The sequence below is a fragment of the Megascapheus bottae genome, chromosome 16 (genome assembly GCF_031878675.1).
Source record: "Megascapheus bottae isolate mThoBot1 chromosome 16, mThoBot2.hap1, whole genome shotgun sequence".
NCBI classification, from domain to species: domain Eukaryota; kingdom Metazoa; phylum Chordata; class Mammalia; order Rodentia; family Geomyidae; genus Megascapheus; species Megascapheus bottae.
In genome coordinates this window covers 31,882,824-31,905,334 of record NC_143524.1, presented here as the reverse complement: position 1 = coordinate 31,905,334, position 22,511 = coordinate 31,882,824, and the positions used below count along the sequence as shown (strand labels likewise).

The 22,511-nt window shown below is 40.3% G+C and overlaps 1 protein-coding gene across 1 annotated transcript; it reads right to left on the bottom strand.

Moving 5' to 3' along the window:
* Positions 1-2,884: 2,884 nt before the first annotated feature.
* On the bottom strand, positions 2,885-22,293 carry LOC150053106 (BLOC-2 complex member HPS5-like). Its single transcript, XM_090349257.1, has 14 exons — positions 22,225-22,293; positions 19,983-20,071; positions 19,470-19,587; positions 17,419-17,509; positions 17,048-17,198; positions 15,110-15,184; positions 13,758-14,335; positions 12,022-12,142; positions 11,670-11,825; positions 10,364-10,483; positions 9,702-9,815; positions 6,635-6,741; positions 4,421-4,691; positions 2,885-3,910 (listed from the first exon to the last, which is right to left on the bottom strand). Exons 1-14 carry the CDS (start codon positions 22,291-22,293, stop codon positions 3,850-3,852), a joined length of 2,121 nt encoding a protein of 706 aa, XP_090205383.1. The 3' UTR covers positions 2,885-3,849.
* Positions 22,294-22,511: the final 218 nt, after the last annotated feature.

The following is a 22,511-nucleotide window of genomic DNA, read 5'->3' as shown; positions in this document are numbered from 1 at the left end:
GACAAATCAATCAATCAATCAAGAAATAAAAGGGACAGCTAGAACTTGTTACTTGTATGCTTCTGTCTGTGCTACTATTTTAAGATCTTAAGTTATAAGGCTTTGGAAGTTTTAGGAGAGCCTTTGATCTGAAAATAACCTTTTCAAAGACCTGACTTGTCAAGTACCCTGTGGTTAAATCCAGTTAAGAGGAAGCTTAAATTTTTCCACCACTTAATAGTTTTCATATTCTCTCGAGTAACTTTTGCCTATTTAGTTTTTCAGAATTGCTTAACATGGCATGGAAGAAAGCCCCCTGGGTTGGCTTTGAACCATGATCCTCAGATCTCAGCTTCCTAGGTAACTAGGATTATAGGCATGAGCCACTAGTGCTTGGCTACTTTTTTTTTTTTTTTGCCAGTCCTGGGGCTTGAACCCAAGACCTGAGCACTGTGCTTGGGTGTTCTCAAGGATCGTACTCTATTATTTGAGCCACAGCACCACTTCCTGCTTTTTCTGTCTATGTGGTACTGAGGAATTGAACCCAAGGCTTCAAGGATATCAATGAGCACTCTACCACTAGGTTAATGCTCCTGGTCCCAGCTATTTTTTTTTAAATAAAGAAGCATATTTCTGATTTTCCTACTTTGATCACTTTCAGTAAGTTAATGGATGGCTTGAATTTTTTTTAAAAAAAGAATATTTTGTAGTTTTGGAAAACGTTCAAAAGAAGCTACCAGCAGATGAGTGACAGCTTCACTGAAATCCCTGTAAAATAGAGTAGAATTCCAGAAGTCATTTTTATCCCCTTGTTGAGAGTTGCCAACTTCTCAGATTTCTCTACTTTTAAGAGTTATTTATACAATGTGAGTTCAAGGACTCTGGAGATTTCAGCATTCAGCATGAGGTGACACCATGGGTTTGAAGCAAAAGCCATGCATGGTAGTGGTTTTTCTCTGTGCTGGTGGCAACTGTTCTCTGCCTTTGGGTGTCAGCAGCACTGCTCTGACCCCTGGTATGCTTGGAGATGGCCCCGCCAGAGCGGTGATCTGATTGAGGTCCTCCTGGCACCTTCAGCTCCCGCCCTTCCAACCTCTAAGTCACCTTTTCCATGCACCTTGTGATGGTGGGGAGTCTTTTCACTTATAACATTGAAAATAGTCTTCACTTCTTGTTACACTCAAGGAGGGGAGGAAGAGAGGGAGAGAGGGAGAGAGACAGGGTAGGGGGGGCACATAATTTCTTTCATAGATCTTGTAAACATAGTACAGGTTCACCCTGTGTTGCTGTGCTGCCCCCTGGTGAAAAAATACAAAAGCACATGTCTTTGTCCTGAAGCAATCCTGCCCTCAAGTCTGGAGTATACAAGATTTCTGAAGAAACATCATCCTGCACATAATAAAATGACAAACCCATGCTTCCCAAAGGCTGTGTCTGAACTGACACTGTGCTGGAGTTGTTGAAAATATCCTCCTTTCCTTTTGGTTCACATTTCTCACATGTATTTAGTGATCTGTCACATGCTCTAGAATCTTCATCAAAGCCACAGGTTCTTGAGTAGGAATGAGAGGTGAGTCATACTCTGTGGCTATTATTGCAGACATATTGCCCTTTTTCAGTTCAAGTCACTGTCTCGGGCTGTGTGGCCCATTGTGGCAGACTGGACAGGGTTAGGGATAAAATCAGTTACAATCCCCAATCTCAGGTGAAGTTGAACTGTTTGCTCTGGAAAGATACAATTAAAGGCTTGAAATTGCTATAAAACGGCACACCTCACAAATCATGTAAAAGGGGGACTGAAATGTCCATGAATATTTGTAGGAACTCCAGCTGCGATCACAGTGGGACTGTGATGCTTTCGTCCAGAGAGAGATTTGAGATAAGATGAAAAACAGTGAAAGTACAGGCTAAAAGACACTTTCAGAGGTGGAAGTGGGTCATCTTACATAGAGAGATAGACGGAAAACGACCATGTCATGTACCCCAGCTCAAGTTTATATTGGAAGACATTTTTTTTCTATTTACCTTGGTAGATGAAGTCAGGTGATATGGTTTGTGTCTGCTATCTCTTTCTGTGTGTACCATCTGCTGCCACATGCCCCACGAAGAACTATAGGGAAATCATTACATAGTATTTCTAATTCTTAGCCGCTATGTCTGAATAAGGCTGAGGGAAGGCCTGTACCTCACTACAAACGCACATTCAACATAACAAGTATAGTCACAGCCCAGGCAATGCTAGTGGGAAGATTTTCCACACCTCCCAAATTTCTAATTAACAGTGCAGGCTCCTCTCCCTGACAACCTCATCAATATGTCTAGTCAGTTAATATCCAGGAGTCATGTATGACAGTAACTTATGTCTATGTTATAAATGGAAAGAGTTAGCTCATTTAATGCATTCAACACTTTATTCCAGAGTTTACCTACTACTGGAAGTTGCTCAGAAATAAAGCTCATGACAGTGAACTGTTCATCAGCTTTTACATTTATTAACATACCTATGTAAATGAGTAGGACTCTGACAAATGACAATTTAGGTACAAAACGTAAATAACACAAGCACTTTAACGTTACAGTTTTTATTAGTATTCACCTTTCTTCTAGCATGGCTTTTTAAAAATATTTTTAAAAGGGTCTGATTAATCAGGCACCAGTGGCTCATGCCTACAATCCTAGCTAGTTAGGAAGCTGAGATCTGAGAATTACAGTTCAAGACAGCCAGTCCCGACACAAAAGTCTATAAGACTCCATTTTTAAATAACCAGCAAAGCACTGGAAGAGAAGGCATGGCTCAAGTGATAGAGCACCAGCTGTGAGCAAAAAAGCTGAGCAAGTGCTCGAGGCCCTGAGTTCAAGCCCCAGTACTGACATGCACGCACGCGCACGCGCGCGCGCGCACACACACACACACACACACACACACACACACACACACACACACACACACACAAAGTGCATGATTCTCTTTAGCTACTCTGTTTAGGAAAGGTTAAGAAAACACATTTCCAATAATAAATCAGTTGGGTTCAAATTAGAAAATGTCAAATAAATACTGGGAAAAAATAAATTAGCTCAACGTAGCTACGGGCAATTTTATATTGTTACTTATTTTTTGGTCGGTTATGAACTCTGGGCCTGGACACTGCCCAGAGTTCTTCAGCTCAAGGCTAGCACTCTACCAGCAGAGCCACAGAGCCACTTCCAGGAATTTTTTTTTTTTTTGCCAGTCCTGGGCTTGAGCTCAGGGCCTGAGCACTGTCCTTGGACTTTCTCAAAGCTAGAGCTCTACCACTTGAGCCTCAGCACCACTTCCGGCTTTTTTTCTATATGTGGTACCGAGGAATCGAACCCAGGTCTTCATGCATGCTAGGCAAGCACTTTAACCACTAGGCCAAACTCCCGGCCCCCAGGGAAGATTTACATACCTAATTTGAATCTCCAGTATTTTGTTAGATGTGACAACTCTATTATTCCAGGCCTACCTGTTTGAGTATTTTCTAGACTGCCTTAGACAAGACATAAAACAATACAACTCCAGTTAACATACTCTTCATTTAACAAAGAGCTTCTGGTCCCTAAACAGGATCATAATAGAAAGTAATTCTCCCAAATCACTAACAATAAGCAAATATGCTCATATATTAGAATAAATACTATGCAGTTATAGACTTTGGTTGAGAAACACTTAGGTCACAGAGCCACAAATGTCAAGGTACAGACACTAACAAGTGTAGCCCCAACAATTTGGCAGGGTTTAGGGGTGATGTCTTTCCTTCAGTAACACGTGCACTCAGACGGTTCAGGAGCATGATTCCATTTTTTTTTGTTTGTTTTTCCAAAACATGATCACAATCTGCCAAATCTTCGCTACAGCTGCTGAGACCAGAGAAACCGATCACACTTTTCAAGCATGCTTTGGATCAAGGCTCTGGAATCACAAAGAAAAAAAACAGAAATTTATCTGTAATTATTCATCACACACACACACACACACACACACACAAAAAAAAAAAAAAAGGTCTTAAAGCTACACCTAGAAGATTCAGAAGGTTGGGGCCAGGACTTTTGCCTGGTGGTAGAGTGCTTGCCTAGCATGAACCAAGACCTAGGTTCATTCAATTCCTTGGTACCGCATACACTGAAAAAAGCCAGAAGTGGTGCTATGGCTCAAGTGGCAGAGCTCTAACCTTGAGAAAGCTCAAGGACAGTATTCAGGCACTGAGTTCAAGCCCAGGACTGGCACACACATAAAAAAAGATTCCATCTCCATGGAAGGGAAATTGGACATAGTGGTACATACTTGTACATACATACAACAACAGGAAGTCTAAACAAGATCACAGCTCAGGTGCACAACTGGACAGGAAGCAGGACACTAACCTATTAGGCTTCTATATTCTCCAAGCACCATGGGAGGGGCATGACAGAATAGCCTTACCGCTGCCTTTTCTCAGCAATCCTCAGGATATCACAGGTTCTGGTAAACTTCTCAGACAACTCAAGGGCCAGACCACATTCCTGTAGTAGTGCCCAGGCCCGATCTGGACCCATGGCCTTAGCTAACAGAAGTGCCACATTCTCCACGTTGATGGGGGCAGGCCCATCACAGAAGGTCCCGTTTAGTGACTCCCGTGGAATCGGTCCTGTGCTCCTGTTCTGTATGAGATGTAGGAGAAGTTTCCATTCCTCTATAGTTTCTGGGATCCAACCTATAAACACATACAAAAAATGTTGGCTCTGCTCACTCCCACCATACTGCCTGCATTTAGAACATGGTCAAAACTGTAAAAACGTCTAATACCACAACATAAATGCACTAAAGAACACAATGGCATATTTACATTAAAACTGGAGAAATATTTCTGAACATTTTTTTAATAAACTGTTCAAAATTTGCTTGAAAATGCCTGGATAGGCAATAAGGAACAAAATGGACACAATCCCTAATCTTGGCATTGAGACTACTCCAGTAAAGACAGAACTTAAACATATAAATACATACCCTTCTCAGTGTTAAGTACTATGAAGGAAAAGAACAAGGAACCATTAGAAAGAATCTGAGAAAAACTCTATGAGTGACATTTAAGCTGAAAGATGAGACAAGCTTGGAAGACACACATGTGGCCTATGGAAGATACAGGCTTGTAATAGGGAATGAGGAATGGAGGGGAGGGGACCTGCATTTGTAACACAGGAAAGAAATTACGTGAAGAGGGGCTGGGAGTTTGGCCTAGTGGTAGAGTGCTTGCCTAGCATGCATGAAGCCCTGGGTTCAATTCCTCAGTACCACATACATAACATACATAGAAAAGGCCAGAAGTGGTGCTGTGGCTCAAGTGGTAGAGCTCCAGCCTTGAGAAAGTCCAAGGACAGTGCCCAGCCCCTGAGCTCAAGCCCCAGGACTGGCCAAAAAATAAAAGGAAAAGAAAAGAAAAGAAAGGCCTGGGTCTGAACAGCAGGCACAACACTTACTAGTTGTCCTCTATGGGCCTCAATCATAACATCTAGAACGTGAAAATAATAGCAACTACCCTAGGAGTTTATTATTTCTTGTAAGACAGCAAATGAAGACATGCATGAGGGCCAACAAGACATGGTAGTACACACTTTGAATCCCAGGGAGATAGGAGGATCACCCAGTCAAGGCAAACTTTAAAGAACCTGAGCTCAGGGGCTTGGGAGTTGGCCTAGTGGTAGAGTGCTTGCCACATATACACAAAGACCCAGGTTCAATTCCTCAGTACCACATACATAGAAAAAAGCCGGAAATGGTACTGTGGCTCAGGTGGTAGAGCTCTAGCCTTGAGAAAGCCTAGAGACAGTGCCCAGGCACTGAGTTCAAGCCCAAGCCCCAGGACTGGCAAAACAACAACGAACCTGAGCTGGTGCCAGTGGCTCATGCCTGCAATTCTAGTGTCCCTGAACTTCATTTGCTCAAGGCTAGCACTATACCACTTGAGCCACAGCACCACTTCCGGTATTTTCTGTTTATGTGATACTGAGGAATTGAGCCCAGGGCTTTGTGCATGCTAGGCAAGCATTCTACCACTAGGCTACACTTCTGGCCCCAATTAACCACTTTAATCCCCAATTATAAAGCCAAAAGTGGGGCCGGAGTTTGGCCTAGTGGTAGAGTGCTTGCCTAGCATGTATGGAGACTCAGGTTCAATTCCTTGGTACTACATACATAGAAAAAAAGAAAAAGAAAAGCCAGAAATGGTGCTGCAGCTCAAGTGGTCGAGCTCTTAGCCTTGAGAAAGTCCAAGGACAATGCTCAGGCCCTGAGTTCAAGGCTTAGGACTGGAGCCTCCAGAAGTGGAGGTATGGCTCAAGCGGTAGGATACGCTAGCCCAAAACAAGTCTTTTGCTTAAGTGATAGAATACTGTGAGGTTCTGGGATCAAACTCAAGTACAACAAAATAACAAAAAAATAAAAAGCATATGGAAAACATACAGTATATTTTATATTACTCAAAATATATTAAGTATTCATTAAATAGAAGAAAACTTGTAATATATTAAAGGTTTAAAATGTACAAATTAGACAACTAGAATAATATATATGATTCTTGAAATGTTCACCAAATTTCTTTACTCAAAAGCATAGAGACTTGTAAAATACTCTAATGAATAATAACCGAGATTTACACACCATTGTCCCCTTCCATCAGGCTCATATCATTCAGATACACAATGTTGGTGAAGGCTTCTCTTCGCCTTTCCAGCTCCAAACAGAGCGTAAGATATCCAGGCCAGAAACTTTGAAGAGATCAAATTGAAGAAGTTAATAAGAGGCAGTGAATTTACCCAGAAGCACACTGTCTCACGCGGTGGCTCACGTCTGTAATCCTAGCTACTCAAGTTGCTCACGTCTATAATCCTAGCTACTCAGGAGGCAGAGATCTGAGGATCAAGGTTCAAAGCCAGCCAGGCACTAAAGTATTAAAGTCCATGAGACTTTATCTCCAATTAACCACCAAAAACCAGGAAGTGGTACTGTGGCTCAAGGGATAGGGTGATAGCCTTGAGCTGAAGAGCTCAGGGAGAGCACTCTAGCCCAGAGAAAATAAAATACAAAAATACAATAAAAATACAGTACAATACAAAAAAGTAAATATAGGACCAGGAGTTTAGCCTAGTGGTAGAGTGCTTGCCTAGCATGCACAAAGACCCAGGTTCGATTCCTTGGTACCACATACGTAGAAAAAAGCGACAAATGGTGGCTCAAGTGGTAGAGCTCTAGCCTTGAGAAAGCCCAAGAGCCCAAGGGCAGTGCCCAAGACTGAGTTCAAGGCCCAAGACTAGCAAAAAAAAAAAAAAAAAAGTAAATACAATTTCAAAGTCAGGTTTGCTTTTTTTTTTGGTTGGTCATGGGTCTTGAATTCGAGGCCTGGGCACTGTCCCTGAGCTCTTCAGCACAAAGCTGGCATTCTACAACTTTAAGCTTCAATAAAAAAATAGTATACTCAAGCTGGGTGCAGTGGCTCATGCCTTCATTTGCTGTATTAACAAGTTTCACTCATTTTCCTTCAAAATGTCCCTTGGATGTGCTTTTCTACCCTACTAACCATCCATCTTGAATTAACACAACAGCTTCCTAGAGGCTTTCCTTCCAGTCTTCTTCATGTATGATCCCAGAAATGATCACCAGGAAGTTCTAGTTCCATTAAGAATCTTTGTACCTCGGGGCTGGGAGTTTGGCCTAGTGGTAGAGTGCTTGCCTAGCATGCACAAAGACCCGGGTTCAATTCCTCAGTACCCCACATACATAGCAAAAAGCTGGAAATGGTGCTGAGGCTCAAGTGGTAGAGCTCTAGCCTTGAGAAAGTCCAAGGACAGTGCTCAAGCCCTGAGCCCAAGCCCAGGACTGAAAAAAAAAAAAAAGAAATCTTTGTACCAAAAAGTCCAAATGGGTCTGTCCTGACAACTAAATTCTTAAATTCTTTTTTTTTTTTTTTGCCAGTCTTGGGCCTTGAACTCAGGGCCTCGGCACTGTCCTTGGGCTTTCTCAAGGATAGAAGAACTCTGCCACTTGAGCCACAGCACCATTTCTGGCTTTTTTCTACATACGTGATACTGAGGAATTGAACGTGGGTCCTTGTGCCCGCTAGGCAAGCACTCTACTACCAGGCTAAACTGCCGGCCTGACAACTAAATTCTTCTAAGCAGCTTTCAAAGTCCCTCATGACTTATCATCCATCCATCCACCACTTCCTAGTCCTACCCTTCCTTATCCAATAACAACATATATCAAGTGCTTGTCACTGTATGAATTAAACAAAAATGAGGAAAAAGAAAGACAAAGGTCCCTGAAAAATCAGAAGCTAGGTGACATCATAAGACATCACCAAGCAAAAACAACAACTTGATTACTGTTCCTCTCACTGGACCCACAATCCTTCTTTGCAGAGCTGCTTTACTCATCAGGCCTCAAAGGGCTTGCCCCCTTAATCTCACCTTCCCCCTGACTCCTTACTGAGGAGATTTCCATCTCTCCCTTCTTAGAAATCTTTTATTGTAACTGATACTACATAATCCAGTGCTAGTGCTTAATGAAATACTTCTACATGCTTGAGAAATGGGGCTAGCAACTGAGCAGAGGGAATGAAGAACTAGCCAGATGCTGTCTCTAATACATGTACAAAAATAAAAGGCAAAGACATCTATTGTCAAACAGTCCTTTTTCCTTTAGCATATGGAATTCTTCCTTTTTTTACTAAGGTGGAATTTATTTACATTTGTTTAGAATGTTCAAATAATACATGTTACATGTGATGAGCTCTCACAAATACATACACCTGTGCATGTCCTATTCCAAATGTTGTTCATTCAATTAGATAGAAAACATTTTAATCACACCAGAAAGCTTCTTCAATGTCCCTTCCCTATTCAAGCTCCAAGCCCAGACAACCCCTATTCATATTTCTGTTCTCTATTGAAGAATTTCAACAAATGACAGAAGATATGCAAGGCCCCTGGCTTTATTATCTCAGCAGAGGCATGATGTTTTTGAGAGTCTATTTCTTCATTTTATTGATTTTTAAAATGTAAGAATGAACTCCACATTTTACCTAATTAGATGTTACATATTTTGGTTCATTTCAGCATGAGCTGTTACACATAAAGCTATCTTGAACTTTCATGTGCAAGGCATACATTTTCTTTCTCTTGAAGAAATGTTTACAGGTGAAACAGCTAGGGAAAAATGTGTTCACCACACTATTAAAGTTAGCCTGAATGATAGCCCTGTGGACTTTGGGAATAGGGGCCAGATTTGGTTCAGTATTTTACCATTATTTTACACAGAAAACATTAATTCGGTATTTTTTATTTAATAATATTTATATATTTAAAAAATAGTATAAAAAATGAGAAAAATGTCTGAAAGGCATAAAATTACCTATAATTTTAATTACAAATATAACTAACCAGAATTAAGTTTGTCCCAGTTTTGTACAATTCTTTTTCTCCTTTTGACTGTTTTTTTTTCTTTTGGCTTTCCCTTTTTCTTTTCATACCTAGTGAACAATTTTCTTTTTTTTAATATAGATTTTATTAACATTGATTTTTATATCATGTTTAATAAATAAGTATTCAAGAAGAGAATGCGAATGGAATTCTTAAGTAATGAAGGAAATAATTTCAGGCCTTTTACCAAAACATTATCCACTGAAATGATTCTGATATTAACTTCAGCATCTGTAGAAATCCTCACTTACCCACAAGACTTGCAGATGTCAGTCATCTTCTCTTTGGTTGTAAAATCTGCAGGAAGTTTCACTAGATGAAGAATCAGTTGGCTATAACCCCAGGAAAGTAAGTGTGAATGAGGCCTGTGAAAGAAAAAAGTATCAGTAAACCAGAGAGTTTATTAGTCATCTGACTGCCAAGACTACAGTTTAATTTCATCTATTATTCTATTTTTCCAACATTTATTCTTGGCTTTTGAAAAATTAAAAACAGTAACTTTTCCTGTAATGTGTTTATTTAAAAAAAAACTAAACAAACAAAAAAACAAATTCAGGGATAGGACTGTGGCTTGGTATCTGAGTGCTTACTTAGCATGCAGGAGGCCCAGGTGCAATCCTAGAATCCAAAAGGAAAGGGGGAAAAAAAGCCTATAATCCTATCACTTATATGTACAAATAAGATAGAATTTTTAAGGACTATAATAAAATCTTCCCTGGAGGAAAACTAAGGAATATATTTGATATAATTATCAGTGTTTAATTTCTGCAAATTACATATGAAGAATATTTTTCTTATTGAAAGATTGTATTAACACTGATTTCTGCATCATATTTCAGATGTCACATTTAACAAACAAGTTCAGAATCTTTATGAGGTCATATCTAGAAATGTATTGACAATCCTTCCGTACCTGGGATGTCCTTCATTATCCATAGTGCTTGTGCTGGGTGGAGCATCATGGGACACCGCCAAAAGCAACCAATCCAATCTTAAAGATTCCGGTTGTAGAAGAGACTCAAGAAAAGATGACCTGAGAGAAGGTTGGGGAGGAAAAAATTCACCAAGTTTTATGAGAAGAAACAGTAAGGGGGCATGAAGAAAATATGAAGGAATCAATGGGAATACAACAGATGAAATAACTTGAAAACTCTTCTATTACAAAATGTCTTGAAATGCTGGTGGAAATGTAAGTCTTCTAAATGAATAGCTGAGCCTTAAGATAATAAGGAAAAGGTCCAAGGGCTAAAAAGCAAAAATAATGGATAAATGATAGCATGGCAAGAATGCAATGACCAAATGAAAAAAAGAAGGAAGGAAGTTGTCAGTCTAATAAGCAAATGAGAGTTTATAGCTACAGAGATGACTGGAAAACAATCTGAAGACATAAGCAAAGCAATGGAACTGGAGTCAACCCACAAAAAGCTAGGGTATGTCAATGGAGAGGCGGCAGCAGATCCCCTCACTGCATAAACAACAAGAAGCTATTTCTATTTGTTTGTTTTTTTATCAGTCCTGGGGCTTGAATTCAGGGCCTGAGTGTTGTCCTTGGGCTTTCTCAAGGCTAGCACTCTACCCCTTGAGCCACAGCATCACTGCCGGCTTTTTCTGTGTATGTTACCAAGGACTCAAACCTGGGTCTACATGTGGGCTAGACAAACACTCTACCACTAGGCCAAACTTCCAGCCCAGAAGCTTCTCTTTTTTAACCTCACCACTGAATCAAGGATTTTATTTTACACTGATGATCTTGGAATTGGAAAGGGGGTAGGGGGATATAAAGAAGTATGATTTTTTTGTTGTTGTTGTTGGTCATGGGACTTGAACTCTGGGCCTAGACACAGTCCCTGAGCTCTTCAGCTCAAGGATACTGCTCAACCCCTTGAACAACAGCACCACTTCCAGCTTTTTTTCTGGTGGTTAACTGGAGATAAGAGAGTCTCACAGACTTTAGTGACCAGGCTGGCTTTGAACCTCGATCATCAGATCTCAGCCTCCTAAGTAGCTAGGATTATAGATGTGAGCCAATACGGTGGCTAAAACTATAATACTTTGTGGTATGTGTTGTGAAATATGGAAGAATGGCAGAAGATTCCTATTCCCCAAATCTACAGTAGATGACTCAACTCTGTGGTAGTTAATGAGAAAAATGGGATAGCTGCTAAGTAAAGAGAACAGTGTCCTATCGAAAGGAAAAGAGCAAATGTACTCTTTCTCACCTCTGATCTTCAGGTCTTGATTTCACCAAACTGTCTAAATAGGCCCAAAACTGAACAGGATGCTGATGACAAAGCTTCATGATATCTGAAGACAAAATGGATGGATAGAACCTGACTAAGGATCTCAAGGAAGATTCTCCAAACTTCTCATACAAGCTGCATTTGAAAACAGAACACATTGATGATCAACTTCAGTAAAATCACATAACCAGGGCTACATTAAGTACTCACTAGAAATGAAAATATAACAGCATGAAGCTGTCCAATTTGCAAATTAGTAAAACTGTGAAGGCTAAGACACAAGAAAATGCTTGTGATTTCATTGTTATGAAGAACATTTAGAAAAACATACCAGGTAGCATAAGCAATCAACAGAGGACTATCAAAAGGAACGGAGGCTTCTAACAACTTTAATATTGTTGGTAGGTCTCCTTCTCCCATCTCCATATATGTAGAATTAGAACTCGCCATTTCTGAAAGATAAACCACAGCCTTTGCCTTCACTTTTCTGTGCAAATATTCAAGATATGAACATACTCATTCAGTGTCCATTACTCATGTACTTATTGTGGTATATAGGTCCTCTGTTTGCTAAGCATTTGTTTTTTATTGGTCATTTCTTTGTTGTTTTAAGATATATAGTCTAGGCTGTCCTCTAACTTGTAATCCTAATCTCTTCCTACTGGACACATGAACAGGTTTCATTTTCCAGTTTCCTTGGCACATTACGTAGCACTATGGGAAAGAATTCTCACCCAAAGAATGTGGGCAGAAGCTGGGTACCAGTGGCTCATGCTTGTAATCCTAGCTAATCAGGAGGTTGAGATCTGAGGATCACAGTTCAAAGATAGGCCAGGCAGGAAAGTCCCTGTGACTTTTTTTTGGGGGGGGGGGGGTTGTTTGGTTTTTTGTGGGTCATGGGGCTTAAACTAGGCCTGGGCGCTGTCCCTGAGCTCTTCAGCTCAAGGCTACCGCCCTACCCTTGAGCCAAGCCCCACTTCCTGTTTTCTGTTTTCCTTTTTTTTTTTTTTTTTTTTTTTGGCCAGTGCTGGGCTTGGGCTCAGGGCCTGAGCACTGTCCTTGGACTTCTCTAGGCTAGCACTCTACCACTTTAGCCTCAGCACCACTTCTGGCTTTTTTCTATGTATGTGGTACCGAGGAATCTAACCTGGGTCTTCATGCATGCTTGCAAGCACTCTACCACTATGCCAAACTCCTGGCTCTCCCTTAGACTCTTATATCCAATTAACTGCCAGAAAACCAGAAGCGGCAGTATGGCTCAAGTGGTAGAGTGCTAGCCTTGAGCTGAAGAGCTCAGGGACAGTGCCCAGGCCCAGAGTTCAAGCCCCATGACTGACCAAAAGAAAAAAGAATGTGGGTAGAGAAAGAGGGAGAGGGAAAGACTAGGCCAGCTAGATCAAAGAGCATGTTCTGGTGCATTCCCTTGAACACAACAGGACACCCTTAATCACAAACTGTAAACAAGTATGAAGCTTAAATAACAGAAAGAGCTTGAAATGCTACCACATGGAGGAGAGTTGCTCATTGACTTAGAACACCATCCTGAACTATTATAATGAACAAGAAAAACATGCCTACTATATCTGAGTTACTATACTATGAGACATTTATGAAAGCAATTTAGCCTATGCAACTAATGATCAGTTTCCTCATCTACAAAATCGAAGAGCCTTGTGTGCTCTGAGTTTTATAAGGATGCAATGATATCTGAAATGTTATATGGCATGTAGCATATTCAATAAATGGTATATATTTTCTGTTAGTAAATTACATAAGGAGATTTTCTTGCTTTCATAGGTTCATTTTCATATTTCTTACTTTAACCTCAAGTGCTCCAGTACTGCTGTATCATTTTCTGAATGTGTAAGAAAAATGAAACGAATTCCTTATACTAGAGTAGTAGCAAGTTAAACCAAGGTTTGAAGAAACACTAAATTTAAATGAGTAGAAAACAGAGTAGGGAGCTGACCAGGGGCAATTTTCCTTTTTTAAAAAAACCCTGAAGCTCCAAAATGTTACTTCTCTCTACTTTAATATCCACCTTTGATAAGACAAACTGATCATTACCTTTCAAACCTTCAATAAAAGTATTCCAAACATAAGGGCTATTAGGGTAACTAAGTTTGATACTCTCCTTTGCCCTTTTCAAGTCCAGGAGGAAAAAATATGTCTTTAGGAATTGGCAAGCCAAAACTTCAGGAGAGCACTGCTGCAATGCATGGCCCGCACGTTCATCTGGGCTTTTCGCGGTAGAACTCAGTACGTTCAGTTCCAAACACAACGTCGTCAATTCAGCGAGATCCTTTTGGAGGCTGTTTGGGATGTCACATGGAGCACATACTCGAAAAATGTCATCCAGCGGCTCCCTGAGACTACTTACAGACTCACATTCTACTTGACAAACAGTTTCTTCAACACTTAAGCAGGCCCTTTTTTCTTCTTCATTATCTTCATCTACTCTTCCCTTTTGTGACTCACAAAGCAGTAGTACATCCTGGTTCGATTCCACAAGTAAACTGCCAGTATATGAAATGCCTGCAAAGTCTTTCACAGCAAATGTTTTTTCTAAGTGTAAAAGCCACTCTTGTAAAACCATTCTCAGAGACTTCGGTTCAAATAAAACAAGAGGGTCCAATAGCTTGGTCCTATGTGAAATAAGTAAGCATGAAATTTAGATTTCATATACTTTTAAAAAATGTATTATTACATGTTAGAGGAATTTTACTGATAAAAACAAGTTCCTTTAAGCTAGGTGCAGTGGCTCACACCTGTAATCCTAGAAACTCAGAGGCTGAGATCTGAGGATCAAGGTTCAAAGCACCCCCAGGCACTAAAGACAATGAAATTCCGATTTCTAACTAACCACTAGAAAACCAAAGTGGCACTGTGGTTCCTCAAGGGGTAAGGCGGTAGCCTTGAACAGAAGAGCTCAGGGATAGTGCCCAGGCCCAAAGTTTAAGCCCCATCACTGACAAAAACAACAACAAAAAAACAAGTTCATCTGATATGTAACTTTTTAAACTCTTTTTTTTTTTTGTTTGTTTGTTTTGTTTTTTTTTCTGCCAGTCCTGGGCTTGAGCTCAGGGCCTGAGCACTGTCCTTGGACTTTCTCAAGGCTAGAGCTCTACCACTTGAGCCTCAGCACCACTTCCGGCTTTTTTCTCTGTATGTGGTACCGAGGAATCGAACCCGGGTCTTCATGCATGCTAGGCAAGCACTTTAACCACTAGGCCAAACTCCCGGCCCACTTTTTAAACTCTTAAGTAACAAGTATGTCAACAAAGCAATATAACAGAGAACACTGCGTGCAGTATGTTACTAATTCTTGAATTTCAATGGCAAACAAGAACACCTTGGTAGCATGACTGATGAGATCTAAAAAGGACCCCCATTTGCTATAAAATTCTGTTCACACTCACATTGCTTCTGCTGTGGCTGATGTGAGCTCTTGGAACCTGTCTTCTGATGGTTGGCTAGTTATTTCTTTTGTCTCCCTAGAAAAGTATGAAAAATTAAATAATACAAGAGTTAGAAGAGATCCAAGATTTCCAGACAAATATCTATACACTCTTAATATGTGACAAGTATTTGTACTTCAGGACACATTGCTGAAAGAGTTCCTTTTTTCTTTCTCAAATTACCTTTATGAAACACTTCCTTTTTTGATTCACCAAGCAATAGCAACAACCTGTCAAGCTTCAGAGCATTAATGACTTACTCAGTTATAGGCCAATTAGAAGCAAAGGTCCAATACTGTAATCACCCTGCTTTTTTCTAAAACAACTGACATCCCAGAAATTTGATGAAATTACAAGAAAGGAAGGGGTCTAGCATACGAGAAAGATTGAAGTACTAGGCTAAAAAAAAAAAAAAATTGGGGGCGTGGGGCTCTGGGCGGTGTCCCTGAGCTCTACAGCTCAGGGCTACCTCCCTACCCTGGAGTCAAGCCCTCTGAAAAATCTCCAATTCACCCGAAACTGAGAAAGGATTAAAAAGTGACTAATTTACACAAGGAAACAGGGCAGAGAGCTGGGCCTAGTGGTATAGTGCTTGCCTAGCATGCATGAAGCCCTGGGTTCAATTCCTTGGTACCACATACACAGAAAAAGCTGCAAATGGTATTGTGGCTCAAATGATAGAGCATTAGCCTTGAGAAAGCCCAAGGCCAGTGCCCGGCCCCTGCGTTCAAACCACAGGACTGGCAAAATAAATAAATAAAATAATAAAAGGAAACAGTTCCACTACTGGTTAGTAGTGGTTATAGGTTATAGGTCATTTCTACTTTTCAACTTTCTCAGTGGTCAGCAAACATCTCTTTAACTAAATGTCTATACACATTTTGTTTTCCCCTTTAGGGTAAATTTCTAAATGATAACTTTCTATGTCAAAGAATTTAGGAGCAGTTTTTTTTTTTGGGGGGGTGGGGGGACAGTCCTGAGGCTTGAACTTAGGGTTTGGGCACTGTCCTTGGACACTTTTTGCTCAAGGGTAGTGCTTTGTCACTTGAGCCACAGGGTTATTTCTGGCTTTTTCTGTGTATGTGGTACCAGGGAATGGAAGCTAGGCCTTCGTACATCCTAGGCAGGCACTCTACTGCTAGGCTACGATCCTGGTCCTTAACAGCAATTTTATAAAAGGACTTTTCTTTTAGCAATGTAGCCAAAAGCAGACATTTTGAGTACCACATTTTTTTTTTTTAAATTCAAATCAATGGGTGAGAAATGTGTGGGATTTTGTTTTTGCTTAATTGTAGCTATTATTGAGTATCAGGGAGAAACAGGCCACTTACATTTTTTTTGTTTGTTTGTTACAATACCACTAGGGATTGAACTCAAGATCTGGTAATGTCCCTTAGCTTGTTCACCTGAGGCTAGCACTCTAGTACTTGACCACAGTGCTACTTTTGACTTTTTCAGTAGTTATGATTACAGGCATGAGCCAATGGAAGAAAGAACAAAAAGCATCACTTGCTATGTAGTTTAAACTATTCTCAAACTTGAGACACATGCTACTACTGTTGACTGCAACTTTCTTTTTCAGATAGGGTCTCATGTTTCTTTACCCCTTCCCTTTCTCTCTTTCCTTTCGTCCTTCTCCAGTCAGAGGGCTCAAACTCAGGGCCTGGGCACTGTCTTACTCCTTGGCCTGGGCATTATACCTGAGCTGAGCTAAGGCAACTGCCCTACCCCTTGAGCCATAGCACCACTTCTGGTTTTTCTGGCGGTTAATTGGAGATAAGAGAGTTTCACAGTCTTTAGTGCCAGGGCTGGCTTTGCACTGTGATCCTCTGATCTCAGCCTCCTGAGTAGCTAGGATTATAGGTGTGAGCCACTAGGCTCACAGTAACATTTTCTAACTTCAAAATAACATAATCCATTAGTAAGGTTCTAACCTTTTCTTCTAGGAATGGTGTATTAACAGGAAAGCAGGACCAAAAATGCCGGAGAAGTTCTCCAACAGCCACATACAAATGTTTCAATTCAGACTGAATATCATTTGGCACCATCTCTGGAAAAAAAAAAGGTCCATATGATAAAAGTTATTTTCTATACAAAGTCTCTAAAAACAACCACTTAAGGTGTCAGGAGTGCAGCTCAGTAGCTGAGTGAATGTTTAACATGCATGAGGTGCCAAGCCGATTTCAGAATTGCTTCAAAGAGAAAGCAAGGGTTACTCTTCAGAGATAATGACAAAAGGACAGAAGTAGCAGATTGCCTGGTGTGCGTACGGTTTATGGCTTGCTGTGATCCTCCCTGCATAAGTGCTCCTCCAGGTGACAGTGCTGTGATGGTACTGCTAGCAGCATTACTTGAGAGGACCTGAAAGAAATGACACAAGGAAATAAATCTTCCTCTTTTGTCAGTTACCATTTAATATTTGAGTTTTATAGTAAAAGGTTCAGTTAAAAACTTTTTTTCCTGTAATAATACATATCTATAGCAATGACAGTTACCTACTTCCTTGAGGTCAAAAACAGTCTGGATAGAAAAGCTTACATTCCAGTAATATAATAATTTCCTTCCATTAGTAGTTTTGCTTTCTGACTTTAACCTGCTACATTTAAGTATGATCTACAAATATTCAATGGAAAAAGCCAGAAAAAAATACAAAAAATTTATGATGTGATCATAAGACTGGCTATCTTAGCCAGCACACCCATAACTCTAGTCACAGTTCCTCTAGTTACTTTAGGAGGCTGAGATCCGAGGACTGCAGTTGGAAGCCTGCCTGAAAAAGTCTGTGAGAGACTTATTTCCAATTAACTACCAGAAAACCGTTAGTGGAGCTGTGTGACTCACTGTGGTAGAGCTCTAGCTTTGAGTGAAAAAGGTCAGGATGAAAAAAAAAAAAAAAGCCAGAAGTGATGCTGAAGCTCAAGTGGTAGAGCTCTAGCCTTGAGAAAGTCCAAGGACAGTGCTCAGGCTCTGAGCTCAAGCCCAGGACTGGGGAAAAAAAAAAAAAAAAAAAAGGTCAGGATGGCACTTAGGCCCCCTGAGTTCAAGGCACATGAAAGACAAAAAAAAAAAAAGAAAAAAACATCTTAATGTATAAGGAAGTACAGACTTCTTAGCTACGTGTGGAAAGGAGTAGTGAAGACTGGTTGAAGACAGGACTGGAAAAGTGGGCTTGTAAAGGTTCTTTTAACATTAACACATCTTAACTGGAAAAATGAATGTGATTCATTATGATAGTTCTGTGCATGCCTATAATGTACAATGATCATCCACCCTCCTCCTTTCACCACTCTTCTGCCTCCACATCCAGTCTTTATTAATCACGTTTTCCACAACCCCTCCTTTCTACCAATGCCCCCCAGTCTGGGTATGTGATTCTTTTTTCTTTTTGCCACCTAAGTTGGGGGTAGAGGAAGAAAAGGTCCTACTGCCAGAAAGCAGCACTCAATCTACTAATTAATAATAAAAGAGGCAGTGTAGGTTAAGCTGCAGTGATGAGACTGAGCATATGCTTTTAGATAAGATTTTTCCAATAAAACCAAGTATATAAGAAAATAGTAGCAAACAATACTATTTTTTTTTAATGTTTTCAGATCCTCTTTCACTATGCCAACCATCTTTTTTCCCACTTTTTGATCTTTTTTTTTCAGTTTATTTAACAGACTCCTCCCTGCCCCGCCCTGCTGGTACGACTATAGAGATTGAACTCATGACCTGTGCTCTGTCTCTAAGCCTTTTCTCTCAAGGCTGGCATTCTACCACTTAGCCACAGCTCTACTTCTGGCTTTTTGCTGGTTATTTGGCAGTAAGTTTCAGGCCCCCTGTCTGTTTCCATGGGCAGTTCCATCTTTCTCTTTGAAATAAACATCTCTTCTGCTCAAGTTTAAAAAAAAAGGGGGCTGGGAGTTTGGCTTAGTGGTTAAAGTGCTTGCCTAGTATGCACGAAGACCCGGGTTCAATTCTTTGGTACCACATACATACAGAAAAAGCCGGAAGTGGTGCTGAGGCTCAAGTGGTAGAGCTCTAGCCTTGAGAAAGTCCAAGGACAGTGCTCAAGCCCTGAGCCCAAGCCTAGGACTGGCAAAAAAAAAAAAAAAAAAAAGGAAAGAAAGAAAAGTCTTTTGCATTTGTCTGCCTTGGCTGGCTTCAAGCCTTAATCCTCATGTCTTAGCCTCCTGAGTAGCTAGAATTACAAGTATAGCCAACATTTCCTAGAAGAGTGTCTATACCTAATTAAAATGTTACTGGTATAGTTCAATCTGGATGTTTGTTTAAATGGAAGAACAGTAAGAATTCTGATCTTTAAATAGAATGAGTCACATACCTGAGTTAATTTGGGTGTGTAAGCTTCCATTTCTTGTCTAATACTTTGAAATGAATTAATAATGTCCTGACTTGTTGCATACTGTAGTGATTGGATTGGAGTTGGACCATGATAATATCTGAAGGTAGAACAGAAAAAAAAATCAGAGTCAAGTGCTCAATAGCTGTTTTTCAAATACTTCAGTGATAATATATTTCCTTCTCAAGACAGAGAAATATACGACAGTTAAAATCCTTAAGGGCAATAAAAAGGGACCATAAAAATCCAAAATTTATTTTGATGATCTAGGATGATCTAGAATGATTTCCTAAGATATATGCCTCCTGAGTAGCTAGGATTACAGGCGTGAGCCACTGCACTCCCGGCTTCATCTAGTAAATTTTTTAAGAAAACAGTATGCTGTACTTTATGATTAATTAAAAAAAAAATCAAAGAATACCTACATTTGGAGAATATACCCTGTAATGAATTGTTATTAAACTATTTGGCTTCAACTTATCATTGATAACTTACCTATCCGACTTCTTGAGGTTTAGTGCAATTGTTTTAATGGTATTATTTTTTCCCAAGTCTTCATATTCAATGGACTCTTGTAGCTTTGCCTATAATTGTTAACACAATATTTTTGGTCAGTAACTTTATCTTTTTACTATGAGCTAGAGATGATCTTTTTTGGGGGGTATTGGGGGGCTCATGGGGCTTGAATTCTGGGCTCAGGCACTGTCCGAGTCCTTTAGCTCTACTACCACCCTACCCTGGAGCCACAGAGCCACTTCCCATTTTCTAGTGGTTAACTGGAGATAAGAGTTTCCCCCAAACTTTAGTACCAGGGATAACTTTGAACCATGATCCTCATATCTCAGCCTCATGAGTAGCTAGGATTACAGGCATGAGCCACTGTATTACTTGTGACTTTTTCTGTGTATGTGGCACCAAGGAATCAAACTCAGGGCTTTGTGCATGTTAGATAAGCACTCTACTACTAGGCAATACTCCCGGACCTCTAATCTTCTTTCTAGTCCTAGGGCTTGAACTCAAGAGCCTGAGCACTGCCCTTGGGCTTTCTCAAGACTAGAGCCACAGCACCACTTCTGGCTTTTTCTATGTATATGATACTGAGGAATTGAACCCAGGTCTTTGTTCATGGTAGGCAAGAACTATCAAACTCTGGGTCCTGTGATTTATAATTTTTTTTCTTTGGTCAGTTGAACTCTGGGCCTGGGTGTTGTCCTTGAGCTCTTCAGCTCAAGGCTACTGCCTTAACCCTTGAGCCACTATGCCATCTCCGGTTTTTTTGGTGATTAAATGGATATAAGTTTTGTGGACTTTTTAGTGCCCGGGCTAGCTTGGAACTATGATCCTCAGATCTCAGTCTCCTAAATAGCTATGATTACAGGCAGGAGCCACCATGCTTAGCCTTATAATTTATATCTTAATGTCACTTTTCTTAGTTTTAAAAATGAGTTAGCTCACTTGATTTTGAAGTACTTCATTGAATTTATTCATTTTAAATGGTGTTTTTTTTTTTTCTTCCAGTCCTGGGCTTGAACTCAGGGCCTGTGCACTGTCCTTGGGCTTTTCAAGGCTAGAGCTCTACCACTTGAGCCTCAGCACCACTTCTGGCTTTTTTTTTTTTCCATTTATGTGGTATTGAGGAATTGAACCAGGGTCTTCATGCATGCTAGGCAAGCATTCCACATAGGCCAAACTCCTGGCCCCTCATTTTAAATGTTAATACATACTGAAACACAATAAACTAGTGAAATACAGAGTATTTATTTATCCCTTCACTGAAATACGTTACTGGAACAACTATTACCGAAGAACAACCTTCTTTTGAAGGCTTTTTTGAAGTTCCTGAGCTTCCTTTGTTATAAAATACCTTTTCTGTTGTTATTTGTCATGAGGCTTGAACTCTGGGCCTAGATGCTGTTTCTGAGCTCAAGGCTAGTACTACTTGGAGCCACAGTGCCACTTCCGGTTTTCTGGTGTTAATTGCAGAAGAGTCTCGTGGACTTTCCTGCCAGGGCTGGCTTTCAGTTGCCAGCCATCCTCAGATCTCAGCCTTGGAGTAAGTAGCTAGGATTACAAGTGTGAGCCACTGGCTCTAGAGTCTAGCCCTGGATGGCATGAAACCTGTGATCCTCCTGTGTGCTCAGATTACAGGCATGTACCACGATACTACTTCCATAAATTTTTTGATGCAATATAGACGTTCCTCTACTTTAAATGGGACTGACTGGTAAGACCACAAACAGAACATTCTAAACTGAAAATGTACTTAATCCTGGGTAAACTATCATAAAAGCATCAAATGATGGGAGAGAACAATGGAAGGGGTAACACTGATCAAGATGCATATACTCATTACTGTGGAAGTGAAACCCCTTTGGACAACTACTTAATAAATCTTCAAAAAGACACTGAGAAAAGAGACAGAAAAAAAAAGGCATTCTCTGAATTATTTATTATTGTTATTTTTTGCCACTCTTGGGCCTTGAACTCAGGACCTGAGCACTGTCCGTGGGCTTTTTCAAGGCTAGAGCTCTACCCCTTGAGCAACGGCACTGGCTTTTCCTGTGTATGTGGTAACAAAGGGCTTTGTGCATGCTAGGCGAGCACTCTGTTTCTACTAGGCTATGTTCCCGTCTTCTGCTCTCATTCCTTTTTGCATTGTCAGATAAGGTCTCCAGCCTTTGCCTAGGGCCCAGTTTGGACAGTGCCAACCCTACAATTACCTCCCAAGAAGGATTACAGGTGTATACAACCTTTCTTGGCTTGTTTTCTGAGGTAGGTCGGTCTTCCTAACTTTATTTTTGTCCATGCTGGCCTAAAACTTCAATTCTTTTATCTTCAGTTCCCAAGTAGCTGGGGTTGTATATACTACCATGCCTGCCCTTTCATTAATCCCTTTTAAGTCATTTAATCAATCCCCATTCTGTCAATTTACTACATATACCAAGATATATCTCTATTTTATATCTATCTATCTATCTATCTATCTATCTATCTATCTATCTGTCTATCTCTCACATCTCTATA

Bases quoted from the DNA above. Each gene is read 5' to 3' on its own strand.
- LOC150053106 (XM_090349257.1), bottom strand. From the start codon at position 22,293: ATGGACAAAAATAAAGTTAGGAAGACCGACCTACCTCAGAAAACAAGC. The intron at 19,588-19,982 runs GTAAGTTATCAA...TTCTACCTTCAG, and splicing joins AACCTCAAGAAGTCGGATAG to ATATTATCATGGTCCAACTC. The intron at 6,742-9,701 runs GTAAGTGAGGAT...ATCTCTTCAAAG, and splicing joins GACATCTGCAAGTCTTGTGG to TTTCTGGCCTGGATATCTTA.